This window comes from Belonocnema kinseyi, chromosome 3 (genome assembly GCF_010883055.1).
Source record: "Belonocnema kinseyi isolate 2016_QV_RU_SX_M_011 chromosome 3, B_treatae_v1, whole genome shotgun sequence".
Taxonomy (NCBI): Eukaryota; Metazoa; Arthropoda; class Insecta; order Hymenoptera; family Cynipidae; genus Belonocnema; species Belonocnema kinseyi.
Window position 1 is genome coordinate 56197527 of NC_046659.1, and position 17664 is coordinate 56215190.

Below are 17664 nucleotides of genomic sequence, written 5' to 3' on the forward strand. Positions count from 1 at the left end.
GCTTTCAAACGATGTTGTGCCTGTTTTTAAACAAGCAACACAATTCGGCGACAAACCGGCCTTACATGATATGCACGGCGATTACACATATCGAGGTATCTTCCTAAGTGCGAGACAATTTGCTAACGAATTAACGAAACTGCTTGGTGGAACTCAACAAGAACGCGTGGCTTTTCTACTGCCAAATGATGCATCCTATGTTATTGTACAATGGGCCTGTTGGATAAGTGGTCAAATAGGTACAATATTCAATTTAATTTCCTACAAAAAAAAATATATGTAAATAGGGTTTTTGTATCCAATTTAAATAATAATTTAAATGTGGTTGGGTAATTCAATTATACCAGAATCATATGAAAACTTAATATTAGGGTGTCTGACACAAATCGGACAATATTTAGAAATCGCTCATCGCAAAATTATTCAGAAAATTACAGATGCACCTAATTAAGATCCGTATTTTTTTATGAAATTTTTTCTATAGTTATGCTTACATAAAGAGATTTACGAAGTTTTTTTTATAAAGAAACGTGAATCGTTTATTCCACGTAATGAGAGGTCTTTAATATGCATTTAAATTACTTTCAGGTTCTTAAAAGAAAATGCATGTAGGATGTAAAACTACTATTTTTTTAGAAATTGGTTATGAGGAACGATAAACTTCCTCTAAATATTATTCGATTTTTTTCTCTTCCTACTTGGTTAATTTTTAACCCTGAAAGAACAAAAAATCGATAATGCAAGTTGAGCTTTCAAGTTTTCTTCTAACACCTCTATTGTTCAATCACAACACGAGCAATAAAAATGAGTTTATGTTTGATAATGACGATAATATAAATGATGCTATATATGCAATTTTTTTTATCTTTTGAATGAGAGAAAGATTTACGTTTTCAAATAGAAATATAAAAACTTTAATAATGGAATTGTCTAAAATAATCATTATAATTAAAACAACTTCTCAGTATTAAGAAGAACTACAATTTTTGATGTTTAAAAAATTGTATAGAAGGTATAATTTTGCCCGAGGATGACCGACAGATTGAGGTCGAAACGTCGCAAAATGTGAAAGAATTTTTATATTTTAATTAAATTATTGACTTGGATTATTCCTTGTCTTTTTATTTCAAACTTGATAGTAAGACCGAAAAAAATTGAACAAATGTTCATATTAAGTTAAGAATCATTATATTTCTGATTTTAAATCGAGCATTTTTTAAAATAATTATAATTCGGAGTTATACCTGGATTGAAAAGAAGTATTGTTGTAACTTAGGAACAGTACATTTTCGAGGAAAATAATCATTTTAAATTGGAACAGGACATTTTCGAATGTAATTATACTTACAATTCTAAATCTTATTAGAGAAGTTTCGAAAAAATATATAAATAAGACCTAGAAAAGCGAATTTTTCAATAGAATTATGCCTTGGAATAGGAAATTTTCGAGAAGAATTATAATTCTGAATTAGGAAATGGAAATTTCAAAAAGAAGTATAATTCCCAGATCGGGAAAATGAAAAATTTCCTGGGAGAACACCGGAAATTTAAAATTATCCCTTGGGTAGACACTCTGATAATAGAAACTAATTTTGATCCGAGGGGTACGTGTAGCTTAAAATTTTTTATAATTAAGAGACTCCGATTACACAATTGCATGTGTCTATAAATTATTGCAAGCAATTGACAGTCAAAATGATTTAGTAATTGTAAACTTAAACTATTTAAAATTCAAGAAATTTAATAATTTCAAGCACTTAACATGAAATATCTTTGAGTTAATCTTTTGAAATTTAAGATTTAATTATTAAAAGTTTTCTAAATTCAGTACATAATTTCTTGTTTCAAGCACTGAAGATAAGATAGTGTTTTTAATTAAATGTTCTGAAATTGTTCCATTTAAGAATAATCAAATACATTTTAACCATTCAAAATTCAGCAATTACTAATTTGCTGTACTTCATATGAAAGAGTTGAAGTACTCTTCATGGAGGAATTTTATTTCTCAATGAAGGGACTTATTCTGATGTACGGTTTTAGAAATTAAACAATTTCAAAGGATGCACATTCCACAAAATGTATGGAAAAAGCCTTTCGGTAAAATTTTCTCATGACGACTTTTGATAAGCATCACAAAATCAAACTTTAAAAGAAAGGTCATTTTCATACTATTTTTGCCGGGTCATTTGAGCCATTTAATTTAAACAATTACAAATTTTTAATATTTAAACTTAAGATAATTAATCAAAGAATAGTTTCAAATTGTAATGTCGACAATTAAAAGTTTCTCTATTAAAACTTACAACAAATTATTTAAAATGAATGCAAGCAATATTGGACAATTTGAAATTTGTACTACTACTTAAAAGTAGGTAAGGAAAAGAAAAAAATTCAGAATTTAATGTTCAAATATTTGAATTCTGACATTTTCTATATTGTAATTGTCAGATTTTAAATCGAATTCTTATCATTGTTATCGAGTAGAAGTAGAAACTGATAAAGTGCTTCGAAAGATCCAATTTTAAAAAATTAGGAATAAATTAAATTTGTTAAACAATGAATCATAAATCAGCTCTTAGAGCTTTGCAAATTTTTAACTTTAAAGCATTAGATATTGAGAGCATTTAATTAGACACCTGTAAAAGTGAACAGTTTCAAATTAAAATTAAAAAAAAAAAGATCCTCAATGACCCGAAGCTTTCAAATTTTTATTAATGTAAAGTCGGAACAATGTTTAACTTATAACCATACAAATATGTATAATTTCAAATTAAATCATTAAAAATTGTACAGTTTCAGCATTCTAAATATTAATAAATTTAAAATTACTTTAAAATCATCAAATTTACAATTTTACATTTTTACTCCATAAAGTATCATTAAAAGAAGAATTCAGAATTAAAATGTACCGATGTATACGATTTTAATGTTTTGTTTAATTTGGGATTATTACATGTATTTTGAAGCTACCGCTTGGGTTAAATTTTAGAAGCTGTGATACACATAAATCACAAGGTAAAATACGTTTGAAAATAATTTAAGTTTGGCGGTACTAAATTAAAACGGATATTTTTAGCTGTACCATTAAGCGATCAACATCCAGCATCTGTTCTCGATTATTACATCAACGATGCTGATGCAAGAGTTGTAGTCACCACTTTGGAACATTTGCCACTAATGGAATCACTTCTTGCAAATTCCAAAAAACGTTTAGTAGTTTTTGAGGATACTCTGCGCTTATTAGCAATGAAAGCCGATGGAAAGATGGCAAACAATAGACTTTTCGAACACGAGTTTGAAAATTCCCCTGAGGCTGGCGTTAAGGGAGATTTTTATAATAACAGCGATGCTATGTTTATTTACACCTCAGGAACAACTAGTAAACCAAAAGGTATAATTTTTGTTAGAAATTTGGTAATAATTATTCTTTGTCATTTTTTTATGGTTAGAAAGCCTACAATCCCTCCAAAAATCAATTAACCCTAATAATTTAGGAGCTTTTGAAATAAAAATGGTACTTATTTGGTCCCTTTTAAATGGTAAAGTTTGCAAATTGGTTGCTTTCTAAATTGAAAGACTTTCTGTGTAAGAAAAAAGTTTTTTTTCTATTTACAAATTTTTAAATCTCAAGAATTTGAAAAAGCGCCATGTAGCAAACGAACTAAGAAAACTCGATAATTGAAGACAATGTTAAACAGTAAAAGCAATTAATTTAAGTTTATTTCCATCAATATTATTGCAATATGAGCAGAAATTAATTTTATTGTATGTTTTTCTTTAATATTATCTTGAAATCTTAAACTGATGTTAATGGTGCTGTTATCTCCGCGCGAAAGGCGCGTATAATTAAACCTTAATTTAGATATTGTTACTTCATTATATTATGACGATATTGAAAATAAAGTAATCCTGATACTTTTCAATCAAGGTGTGGTACTAAGTCATAAAAATCTACAAGCCCAAATCAATGCTTTGGTCAGCGCTTGGAAATACGACAGCAAAGATATCATTCTACACGCGTTGCCTCTAAATCACGTTCATGGAGTCATGAATCTTCTTTTATGTCCAATGTATGTTGGCGCGCGTTGTATTATGTTACCAAAGTTTGAGACGTCTAGTGTTTGGAGTCAACTGCTAGCCGTTAATTTACAAAATTCCGAAAGATCGAACGTTTTCATGGCAGTTCCCACTATCTATATGAAATTGATTCACGAGTATGACCAACTTTTTAGTAAACAACCTAAAATAAAGGAATATATCTACACTGTATGTAGTACAAAGATTAGGTCAGTTTTCTTTTTAAAAAGAGACAATATTTAAATTTAGGACTTTGGGTTTGATGACAAATATTCAATAACTGTGTGCAGGTTAATGGTCAGTGGATCTGCGCCTTTGCCTAAACCGATTTTTGATAGATGGGAGGAAATCACGGGACACCGATTACTGGAAAGGTATGGAATGACTGAAACGGGGATGGTTTTGACGAATCCTTTGGAAGGTGAACGTATTCCAGGTATGAAATTAATTGTAATCACGCTTTACCCAAGTTGCTCATAAGAAGATATTTTTGATCAGAGATGATTTCTATTTGAAAGCTGGGGATCATTTTTATTCTAGGTTTTGTAATTTCAGCAATTATTAATTCAATCATGTTTAATTTTTTTATAAACGCTTTGACCATAAGTATAGATCACTAACTGATATAGTGGTGCACTTTTTTTGATTTCGAAATCAGTTGTAGAAAAAAATGCTGTTGGTTGGATTCAAACAAAAAATTAAATAAACAAATTTAGATATCTGTTCATACCTTTGCTTAGTTTTTGGTTTTGAAAATTAAAAAAAAATATATTTCTATTGATTCAAGAATTATGGTACATTTTTTATACGTGCAGTTTTGGCCAGCAAACAGTAATACAAAATTAGAAATTATAGAAAAAACTTTGTTCAATTTAGCATTTATTTATATATACAAAAAAAAACAAGTTTTCTTGGATTGTGTTTAATGCCACAAAAATTGATGTCCCAGGTATTTTGCTCAATCGAAAAAACATGTTTTTTGCACATTTCAATCAACTCTTAATTGAACAAAAGTTTTTTATTCTTAACCTTTTATTACTATTGAGCCAATCCGCAACTTTTTACCGTCGGCTGATTTCGAAATCAAAAAAAGCATCCAAATTCGAGAGCCTTATTTAAATCTATTTAAATTTAAACACAATATTGTGTCAAGCCTTACTTTTTAAAATTCTAGGACTTTTATTTTAGGAATACCATATTCAGAAACTTTTAAGTTTTTCTTCAATTTCTTTTATATTTTGATAACGAAGATTTCTTCTACTGACAAAAATATTGACAGAAAAGTAGATTTTGACATTTAATTCTTCTAAAATAAAGTATATGTTTTCACTTTTGAATATCGCAGACGATGTTAGGTACATATATTTCTCAAATTGTCCAAATATATCTAGTGTCGAAAATGTCTCAAAATAACGCACGAAATTACAGACAAAATGTTGTGCAATTTGCACGGGATAAAAGAATGGCATATACTCGTTTTCTACACGCGGCCATTCGCTCTCCCCCTTTTAGAAACTAGATTTTAAAATAAAACGACGAATGATTTATATAATAATGTATTTAAGTAGTAAAGTCAGAAAATCTTTTTTCTGGTTCTTGTTTATGTGAATATAATTTTTTTTTAAAGAAACTATTTTCTCTAATACAACACAATGTTATCAGGAACTGTTGGGAACCCTTTTCCAAGCGTGGAAGTTCGAATAACGAAACCTGAATCACAAGGAGGTAATGACACCTCAGTTTTAGTCTACGGAACGTCAAAGAAAACCCACGTAGTTACGAAATCTCAAGAACCCATTTCTGGAGACTTGCAGGTCAAGGGTGACAGTGTTTTCAAAAAGTACTGGAACAAGCCTGATGTGACTGCAAAATCATTCACAAGCGATGGATGGTTCAAAACTGGTACTAAAAAATTATCTAGATCCTTATCAATTTTTAGGATGACATAATTTTTAACAAAAAAAAAGATCCCAAATGTTGAAAAAGAAACCGAAAACATAATTAACAAAATAGAAAAATTCCAGATTACCGAAAAAAATGACACTACTGAAATTTTTTATTGACGAAATTAACGTATTCCAAAAATGAAAGTTACAAAAACTATACAAATTTAGAAATGTCAAATAACTGAAATGATTAAGGCCATGTGACGAGTGGGTCACGTGACCAAATTCCTAGCTTACCACCACTTTTTTTATTTCCCAACTTATTTTCACACGAAGCGTCACATCGAGTTGAAAATTTAGGATAATAAATAAGAAACACTAAGAAAGTTGGGTCTAGTCCTAAATTTTTTAAATGATGAAAAAAGCAAAAAAATTATTTACAACAAAAGACTTTTTTCATAATTATACAAATTTAGGTCCAGACCCACCATTCTTAGTGCTTCTTGTTTAGTATCCGAAATTTTCAACTCGATGTGGCGCTTCGTGTAAATGTAAGTTAGGAAATAAAAAAAGTGTTGATCAGGTAGGAATCTAGTCACGTGATCCACTCATCACTTGGCCTTAAATGTCCAAAATTGTATAATTAGCAAAATTTTAAGACACGAATTTTTCAAAATTCAGAAATTAGTCAACTTTCGAATTTAGGCATTTAAAGTAAATGTGCATCTTCACCAGATTTTTTTAAATCTTTTCACGAATATGAAATTTAAGGAATATACTAATTTCGGGATTTTGAAGATTCGGAAATTTAATGATTTTGGTATTTTAAAATTTCTGAATTTTTCTAGTTTTGTTAACTTGCACTCTCGGAATAATTCAATTTGGTTTATAAATAATTTCGATAGTTGATTTTTCCAGTGATTTGAAATTATCTATTTCATAAATTATATATTCGATATTTTTCAACATTTCGAATTTGTTTGATCGCCAAAAGTATGTGATTCCAACTTTTTAAATGCATTGAATTACATATTTAAGTGCATGGTGTCTACTCAACTGGAAAATCTGCAAATCTCAGGGAATTTTGTTAATCAGGGAAAAGTCAGGACATTTTTTAAAGCATACAGAAATTTAAAGTACTACATTTATACTTAAGAAAAGGAATAATTTTATTTTCAGGGGACACTGCTCAGTACGAAAATGGAGTATACAAAATCCTCGGCCGGACTTCTGTGGATATCATAAAAACTGGAGGCTACAAAGTCAGTGCCTTGGAAGTAGAAACAGCACTTTTAGGACACTCCGATATCATTGATTGTGCAGTTGTGGGGGTTCCGGACACGACGTGGGGTCAAAAAGTCAGTACTGATTATATTTATTATGATCTGCTCGAACAAGTTTTGTTTCTATTACAGTTTATTCTAACTTCTTTCAGTCCTTTCAAATTTTGTATTTAAAGAAAGCACCTTTTACAGTGAAAGGGAGAGAAAGTGAGAGAGAACTAATAATAATTAGCTGGAGAGAGAGAGGGGGGGGGGAGAGAGATAGATTCGAGTTATGTCTTCAGTTTTTATAATTTAATCACGATTTACAGACGTGAAGAACAAGAAGATTGATTCTACCGGGCGACGCGAACTCTGTTGATCCAAGAAATTATTATCTCCAGGAATGAAGGCAAGCTCGTGACCCTGATTTTGAGTACCTAGTTTGCCGTCTAATTTTTCATTGGTTCAAAATAGAATGTGCACGAAAAACATTCCTGTTTTTGTGCATGGATTTCCCCACACGAAATTAAAAATTCAGACTCATTTTAATTTTATTCTTTAAAAACATACACACTTTGGATTTCACTTGATTATGGGCAAACAAATTGATTGTTAAAAGTTTAATTAACAAACTGTGATTCAAATTCTGTGTCTTCTCATGTGTCTCCACTTCACAAATTAGTACCTGAAATTCCCCGTGTAAATAGAAAACGAACATTAATTTGGAAGGGCCTTCAATTTGTGTCGCGAATCTTCGATATAGTTTTTAAATTTATTTTGTGAAATTTATTTGAATACAGACTTGGTTACATCGATTCTATTGTTTTATTTAAATTTATTTTCAAGTGCAATTTAAAATATGTGCTTTGTTAATTGTATGTTTCTAGATAAGTTTTTTAATTTAGTTGACACGCCTAGGAACATAAAATTAACCAAATTATTAAGAGTTATATTTAAAAATAAAATTAGAACATCGCAGTAATTTGATCGAGGTAGAGTTATTATTCGCAAAGTTAGGATCAATAAATTTGAGCACTCGAAACTTTACACATAATTTTACATTCAAGCGTTAGAAATTGTACAGTTTAAAATAAATGCATTTAAAATTAACAGTCTTAATTTCGAGGCTAAAACCATGTAGCAAGGCGTTAACATATACTAAACTAAATCAGACCTTAACAAAAGAAAATTCTTGGTTGCAATTTTCAAAATTGAACAACTTTTAACATACATTTTTTCTTGCTTAAAAGATTTTGACTTGAGGCGCTCGAAACGAAAACATTAAAAAATGAAGGATAAACCCAACATTTGAAATTGGAATTCTTTAAGAATGAACCATTTTAAACTACTCCCTTTTCAAAACAGAAATAATAAAAATTGAAGCATTCACAATTATGTAATTTTAAAGTTAAACCCAAATATGTTAGCAAGGATTCAAACAAACATTAAATTAAAAAACATTTTAAAATATTAAAGAATTAGCATTTTGAATCATTAAATTATACAATTTCGAATTCAAACTTTAGGCAATTTTAATGAAGTACTCATATTGAAAAATTTAAGGCTAGTTTCCCGTTAAATTTGATAACTTAAAAATAAACAAAAATAATATTAAAGGAAATAAAACCACGTAAAAAATTAGGTAAAAATCTTTAATAATTTCAAAACTTTGAAAACCTTCTATTTTAAACTAATACACAATTTAAAAATTAAACAATTCTGCTAAATTTTAAAAATGTGAAAATTGGAGGTGTTTAAAATAAAAACATTAACAGTTACAGACTTTCGAAATTAGAATTTAAAGAATAAACCATGTCACATTTACAGCATTAAGAAATTATCAACTTTTTGTGCCTTTTTTAACATAGTATATTAAAAAATTGAACAACTTTAAACATGAAGTCTGAAAATACAGTAAATAAAAAATAAACCATTTTTTTTAATACTAAGCATAAAACTGAGGTCTACTTCAAATTGTAAAGGTTAAAAATCTCTAATTAAAAATGATGATCTTTCAAAATTTAACCATTCAAATATAAATTTAAAATTAATATTAAAATGTTTTTGAAGATTATTGTAAAATGTGATTCAAAAATATTTGATTGAAAGTAAAACTTATGTCAAAGATCATTGAAATATTAGTGAAATTTTCTGAAATGTTTATGAAATCCTTGAAATATTTTTTTAATCGTTTAAATCATGTGTAATCTTTACGAAATTTTCGATATGCTGATGAAATTCCGTTGTGTAGGCACTTTTAGACCCCCCCCCCCCACACCCTACCCATTGGTGATGGAATAGGCATATTTACTTAACCGTCTACTCTCACAGGTAACGAGGCGCTCACCATAATACAAATTTTTCCCAACCCTCACAGAAATGTCTATTTCTGAAAGCAAAATGTTAACCCTAATTATGAAAATCTTGAACCAGAAAATATTTCAATCTGAATGAAACCGCAATAACAATAGCATTTTGAAATTTTACTGCTAATATGATTCATTGCAAAATATTCCACAGACAACTTTTTGACCGAATTTAACAGAGTTTAACAGACTAACTTTAGCAGGCGTAATTTTCACAGACAAGTTATTTTTTATCGAGTTTCCTACATAACCTAACCAAATTTCCAATTATAAGAATCTGGTACGTATGAACTTTTTATTTGTTATAACAAACGACTTTGCACCAAAAAAGATTTGAAATAAATTTTCGGATGCTCTAGAATTCTCGTGTTATTCATGCAATTAACACGTTCGTTCCGAAGCACTGCTCCGACCCAGGTTGCTGATCAATCTCTCTAACGATCATCCCAACTGAATAACCTTATAAAGTCGCCTTATGAGTTTGTCATAACAAAACCGCGGGGTTTCGCCGGGATTTCTCAGCCAAATCGCGGTAAAATGTCAGTCGTAACCACGTCTGACGACCGTGAGATAGGTGGTTATAGACGGACTCAATACGATGATCCGGAAAAACTCTCGTACGCCTGAAGGACACGGAGTGACCCAAGGACGACCGCCTTCTGCACTTTCCCCGTAATTGTTTTAGCATTTTCTTGACATGCAGGGATGCTTTGCAGGCTATTAACAAGTAAAACATCCGAGAGCGCCCATGATAAAGACGATTAGCCTACTAGAATATTCTGGATACAACGGTCGCAACTCCCTTATAGGGAGTTCTCGACAATTGACTCAATTTCCCTGGGAGCGTTTCGCGTAGCGGTATGAAGGCTCATGCCGCACAAGAGTGACAGATATGGTAATAAAGCATTCTTAGTGTCGCATTGTGCGTTTGGATGTAGGTCGTCCCCGCATGAGTTGGACAACTAGATAATATGTGTCCTAACTGTTCGGGGTGTGCATGACATTCCCTACAGCTATCATCGGGTATATATTTACTCAAAATGTAGCGACAATATGCTAAAGTGGAAATACATGCCAAAATGAAACCCTTCGTCCCCGACTTAACTTGAGTTATTTAAGAAAAGCAAACCTTAGCTCACACAACATCCATTGATCCTGCATATTTCTCTGGAAGGTACCGCGCATTATCTTGTAGAGGAAATGTTCTCTTATTCGCGGAAGTTTTTCTCCTGTCTTTTCTTGATATGGGCTTTCAGGAGTGAGTATTCGAGATAAATAAAATATAATGCATTTTGCTCACCTCTGATTTTGAAGTCAAAGCCGAGTGTTTCAGCAGCCTCCTTCGCCGCTTTGTATAGAAAAGTTCATTGTTCATTGCGAAATCAACATGCCTACCTCTTAAAAAATGGATATGTACGCATAGCGCTCTCCCAATCCTAACTTAACAAGCTGCAGGCGAAGATGAGGAAGCGACATTAAAACCAATCACAGAAAGCAGGTTCCTTCAATAAGATAATAGCGATTTCAGGACAATGAAACAATGAACTTCCCTTCGTGAGGATATCTCGGAGGATTCCGACCTCTAGAGTCTAGAGTCTAGACCATCAATTGTCCATTGTATAGTGCTTCGAGTGCTTTGGCTGATTCAAATTGAAGGCTAAAACCGACGATGGAGCTAAAGACCAAAAGTCACTTACATCAACGAAACAAAAAAAGATTGGATGGGTAATACAGAATGTTTCCCGTGTTCGCAGTGTGAGATTTACTGCATATCCTCTGGCAGACCGTTCACGGAAAGGTTTCGAATGTTTGCCCAAGAACTGAGGATCTTCAATCACACACTGAGCAATTCAAAGCTACTGACAATCAAGTAACATATTGTTGACAAAAAACTTGTGTTATCTGTCGCAAGGAGGAGAATATAGAAAGGGTAGAGATGGATCAGAAAGAATCAACAGTTTCTCGATACCCATCACGCCTCTTCAGCGATTACCCTGTTTCTGTCAAAAATCCATCCAAGTTCAACGAGGTAGAGACTTTTCAGAGAGAGGTGTACAAGATCCTGAAAATAATTGATCTGAAAGAAGATACTGATAATATCATCCGCTTCAAGGAGTTTTGCGTCATCAAGTATTTTGCGTATCAAGAACTTCTGGTGGAAGGAGTTTACTTCTACACACCAAAATCTGGCCCGCATACTCACCTCATATTTAAACTCGGAAACACCCAATTTGCAATGGCTGGTGTTAGGGCACACTATATTCATACCAAAAAAAAAGCAATTTGTCCAACCCAGAGAATTACAGAAACGCAGCAGCCCATCAGTTGGTTCTATCAATGACCTGGATTGATTCCTGGAAAGATTTCGGTTCAACCTCTCGTAGATATATCATCTGTCTGTTGGAAAGCTTGAAGGTTCATCCAAAAATAGTAAGATGCATAGAGAGATTTATGCCCCTTTGAAAAACTAAATTTTTCTATCTCATTTGGAAGTAATCGCGTGCCAACTAACAACGTCACCTTCCACACTAGCGTCTTTCAAGGCGATACAATGAGCCCTCTGCTTTTTTTACTCACTCTGCTGCCTCTATTTCTCACATTACGAAATTCTTCTGGATACCTCTGTAGATAAAATAATCATCACAAACATAAAGTCACTCATGTAGTTGATACGGATGACCTAAATATCTATGCTTCTGGTAAAAGAAAACTTCAGACTGCTTTAAATATCATCAAGAAGCCAACAGGAGAGATTGGTATGAACTTTGGATTAGACAAGTGTGCCAAAACTCATCTGAAGGAAGGAAAGATTATTGGCGTTCCAAAAGACCTTGAGCTTATAGATATAAGTGTTATTAGACATCTTGAAACTGACGATACCTATACATACCTGGGCGTATACCAATTCGTCCGTTCTGTGATTAAACATCTCACGCCGTCAAGGCGGACGTGGACTTTTGAATATCTTGTGTCTTCATAACCGAGTTGTTCTAAGTAGAGCTTGAATCGTTGCAAATGGCAGATATCCTCTCCTAAATATCATCAGGAACCACGAGATGATTGGCAAAGGAGCGTTCCTTTACAAAGCCGCAAAGCAGTCGCACATTGGTGTGGAATAGGAATTTACTGATCATAATCGCCCACAGGTCGTATTTATATACCGATTTGAAAGTTCTTTTTTAGAAATGCTAAGCATTAAATGCTCAGCATTAAATTTTTAAGAGAACTGTGATTTGCTGTTTTTAAATTTTTTTACAGAGCAACAATATATAAACAATTAAGTGACAAAATTGGCTATTTTAACTTTGTGAACTTTTATCTCAAGAAAAAATATAGATAGAACTTAATTAATTCTAATAATATTCAATTTAATTATTACAAGGAATTTTTATAAACAAATTCTTCTTAGTGTTTTTTTCTCATAGAAAGAATTGTTTGTTTCACGCTATATGTTTCTCTCATAGTTAAATTGATTTTTCTGACCAAAAGTGATTCAAAATTGCCTTTAAAGACTTTATATGATTCAAGCTTGATCAAACATAAAAAATACAGATTTTTAATAACAATTTAATTAGGCAAGTCAACCAATCTGCCGTTTCCTCGTAGAAAAAAGTGTTTTTTTCTTCAATTATAATTGGAGTGAAATTTATTGCGATAAATTACAAACAAAATTTAATAAAAATAATTTATGTAATTGTTATAAACAATTTTTCAAACAAAAATAAGATTGATCATTTTTATATATAAAGAGGACGTGTTTTCCACTGTTAGTTTATTGTCGGATAATTTGAGCGGAAATCCAGTCCTTTTTACATGTAATAATTACAAATCTTAGTTTTATTTAAAAAATTGTTTATAGCAATCGCATAAATTATTTTTTATTCAATTTCCTTAGTTAGTCATCGCAATAAATGTCACTCCAATAATAAATGAATAAAAAAACATTTTTTTCTACGAAGAAACGGCCGATAAGGAGGTTTGCTTAATTAAATTGTTATTAACAATCTATTTTGTTTGTGTTTATTAAAGCTTGAAATATATAGATATTGTAAATCACTTTTGGTCAGGAAAATCAATTCAACTATGAGAAAAACTGATCTATAAAAAATTTGTTTATAAAAATGTTTATAAAAATAGTAATAGTTAATTTATGCTAATTTTTTGTTACAAATTATGTCTCTAATGAAAAATATTAGCATCTAGCGTTAAGCAAACAATTTTTTCCATGAGAAATAAGAATTTGTTTATAAAAATTGTTTATATTCATTAAGTTAAATATTATTAGAATTAATTATGCTCTGTGAATGCAGGTGGCCATTTTTGTCAATTTATCTGTTTACATATTGTTGCTCTGTGAAAAAAATTAAAATATAGCAAACCACAAGTCTCTTAAAAATGTAACGGCGAGCATTTCTAAAAAAAAAACTTTCAAATCGATTAAGAAATGCGACTTGTGGGCGATTATATACAGTAAATTCCTATTCCAAATCACTGTAAGGCGGCCGAGACCCTTGGCCTGAATTTTAAAATCCAAAGTGAGAAAAGTGCATTACTTAATCTAAATGCTTCACTTCTAAAAGCCGAAGTAAAGAAAGCAGAGTTTGAAAAATTGTGCCAACTGCTGCTCGACAAGAAAATGCACGAAAATTTTCAAAGAAATGTAGAAAAACAGTCCTTATCAAGGGAGCGAATTTTTGCTTTTCTCAGATCTTCAGGGCTTCATTAAGGTATAAAGGTTTTCATTTTCGCATGCTAGACGAGGAATAAAGACAGAGGTAGAGGTAACGCAGGACAGCTCGAGGCTTCATATTTCGAGTCAAAGCAATACGGCCAAATTTCAAGGCCTTGAGAACTCAAGGCCTTGAAAAGCAAGGCCTTACATTGCCCTTGTCTTGGAGGCTGGAGTTTCCTCCAGCAGATGTGCAATCCTTTCTGAACGCCTGGCCTGGGAAGGGCGAATCAATTCAAGCTCTCATAGGATGATTGTGGATGTAAGTAATTACACAAATCTTAGTGTAACAGTCATAGTTAAATAATTTATTTAAACATTTAAGAAATTATTTGTAATAAAAAATTAGTAATAATTTTAATTAATTAATCATAATTATTAATTTTTCGAACAAAATTAAAAAAAAATTTTGATTGCAACGTTTTTTTTCATATTTTTTTTCTCCAAAATTTTGGTTCGTACAATATTTTCAACGATTTTTTTCCAATTTTTTTCATAATTTTTTTCCATACTTTTTTCAATAAAATTTTTAAAAAGAAATTAATAAATATTTTATTTCAATTCTATATACAATGGAATATGAAGGAATCTAAAGTTGCACTTTATAAAAAATAAAGGTTAGTGATGAATGTCGGAATTTTGGCACCCAAACATTTCTATTGCTCATGTAAACCTTTTTCTATAAATAGTCCCCATTTACATAATATTTAATCATTTTCTTGGCTTAGATTTAAGGCGTATGCTTTCATTAAAATAACTTCAACCTATGCAAATTCCACGTGGAGTTTGTGTATCCCAACTTTCTGTCGGCAATGTAAATGACCTAAAAGAAGTAAATAAATAATACATAAAAATAAAATTACATTGACGTAACTGATATTGAGTAATAAATTACATTTTTATTTTAAGCGGACAAGTATTCAGAAGGCTATTTATTGAATCAGGATGAACCTGTTTGATTTGAAATGCATGCGGTCTGTTTCATACATTAAGCGTATTCAATTATTCGATTTTTTTAAATACAAATTACATATCCCGGTAATTGTGAAATTCTGTAGATTCTGAATATGATATTTACATATCCTACATCTGGCAGTGCAGACTCAAGCCTCCAAGAGAACGGCAACACTTACTTCAATCTTAGTATACTTTGACTGCAGTTTATGTCTCTGCAGACATAATGCGGCCCTAAGAGTGCTTTATTAGCATCTTTGTCGCTCCTACGATGTTATCCGTGACCCTGCCCTGATGAACGCTGCGAGAGAAACGATTCAATTGTCCAGAACGTGAAGTGCCAAATTTTCTTGAACTACAATTTTCGGACAGCAGTCTCGGTTGCACACTCGAGGCGTGACCTCATTCTCCAAGACTTCGAGAAACGAACCATATTCATGATCGAATTCTCGGCTCCGGCCGACTGCAGCATCACATGTTCAAGAGAAAGAAAAAGAGGAGAGGTGTCTAGGCCTTAAAAGGCAGGGTCGTATACACAGGTCCGGGGGCTCTCGTGGTGGGGGAAGTTCCCTAACGTAAACCAAAAAGTTTTGTAGCCTCAAAGTCGGAGTGACACTGACAACCAGAATCTTAATGCAGTCCACTGCTGATATGCAATCTCTAAGAAAATTCCATTTGCGACATAACGATATCAATATATAATTTTGTCAGCATTTCCAGAAACGCTACTACTCTACTATTACAACCCCTAGTGGCAATTTTTGGAATTAACCTAAGCTTCAGTAAGGGAACTTCCCACTCTACGACAGTCCCCGGAACTGTGTATACGACCGTTGTCAGCTGCAACAACTTTACCCAAAATATTGAATTAAACTAATTGTCCTTGTGAGCAGTGCTCTTGAAGGTGTTAAACTTTTACTGGTCCGTTACCCTAAAACCATAGCTGCGTGTCAAAAATATGACAAGGCACTTGCGATATAAGGGCAGAAAGCTGTCATCCTTGGTTCGCTCCGTGTCCTCAAGACACACTAAGGTTTCACCGGCCTGTCGTCGTGATTTCATTGTGACCTGTGACCGCCGATCTCCCGGTCCTGAAACGTAACCATATGTGTGATTTACCGCGGCTCTTCTGGGAGCCGGTATCATTTTTAGATGGCAGTTGCTCCCAGTGGGACCAACTATTAATACAATATAATCATTTTTTTTACACCCCAAATTATTCTTTAATCGACCAGAAATCGAAGCATCTGAATCCTCTGTCCACGTGGATCCTATAGGATCCCATAGGATCCTATATGTTTCACCTATAGGTGCCACCAATAGGAAACGACGTATGATCATATATAGGTGCTTGTATCGGTCCCTCCTTAATAAGATACCTAATAGTACGTAACTAATGGTACCCAATGCGGTACGTAACTAATAGTGCCTAATGCGGTACCTAATGGTACGTACCTAATGGTACCTAATAGTACGTATGCCTCTAGAGCAGTGGTCGGCAAACTTTTTTCTTAATTTTCAGGTATGGTCAGGCTCCACCCGACTTAATTTTTTCTACTACTTTTCGATCTATTCATGTACCTTAGTGCGAGTTAGCTTACTCCAGCAAGGGTCTTTTGTCCACAGGAATGTCAAAGTAAGGAAAATTTAAAACTTTTAATTTTTCAATTAGCGATTTGAAAATAGCATTATCAGCATCTACGAATTTTTCCGATTCCAATGATATATTACTTGCCTACAAAAGTTAAAAATTTGAAGGAGTTTATAATCAAAAAACATCAGATTGACAGTCAATTTAATACTAAATACTTCTCAAACTTTCAACCTTTGTAAACAAATTACATGTCTGTGGAAGCGGAAATATACGTAGATTCCAAATATATTACTTTTAAGTCACTGATCGCAAAATTACGAATTTTTTAATCTCACATTTTTGTCCCATTTTCTAACAAAGGACCCCTGAGGAAAGGGGTGGTCTGGCCAAGCTCGCAGGTACTGCCCTCAGAGTAGGTCACAGGGCAACCAGGGCAGGCTACCCTGCCCAGGGCAAGAGCGTGCCGACCACTGCTCTAGAGTCTAGATGCTCCTGGGAGACCAAAAAAACTTCTGCGCAGCCGTAGGTGCCATAGGATACTACTACGCATCTGGATAGGGTTCCATACAGAAGCATATGCAAGATCCTAATATAGGATCCGGTACAGGAACCTATATAGGAATTTTCAGTAGGGCACGAAGAGAATTCAAAGATAAAGCAATACAAATTTTTTAGTTACTCATGTTTTTTCTTGAAAGAAATCCGCAGATCCAGGTGAAAAGGCGTCCACGTGGATTATGGCTAGACCCACTCGGCATCCCTCGTGAACAATCGTGGTTTTTTTACAGACCCC

At 32.5% G+C, this 17664-nt stretch overlaps 1 protein-coding gene across 3 annotated transcripts in view; it reads left to right on the top strand.

Moving 5' to 3' along the window:
• Positions 1 to 17664, top strand: part of LOC117169493 (malonate--CoA ligase ACSF3, mitochondrial) — a 21439-nt gene that overhangs the window by 864 nt on the left and 2911 nt on the right. Inside the window, exons 2-8 of one of the 3 annotated variants that reach the window (XR_004466663.1) lie at positions 2 to 239; positions 3077 to 3391; positions 3929 to 4286; positions 4368 to 4513; positions 5740 to 5979; positions 7143 to 7321; positions 7558 to 7637. Coding sequence is in view for 2 of the 3 variants with exons in the window: in XM_033355899.1 (XP_033211790.1) it covers positions 2 to 239; positions 3077 to 3391; positions 3929 to 4286; positions 4368 to 4513; positions 5740 to 5979; positions 7143 to 7321 (1476 nt within the window). In the remaining variant the exon portion in view is untranslated. The remainder of the gene's footprint in view (position 1; positions 240 to 3076; positions 3392 to 3928; positions 4287 to 4367; positions 4514 to 5739; positions 5980 to 7142; positions 7322 to 7557; positions 7638 to 17664) is intronic. The other 2 variants (XM_033355899.1, XM_033355900.1) reach the window with 2 other exon arrangements.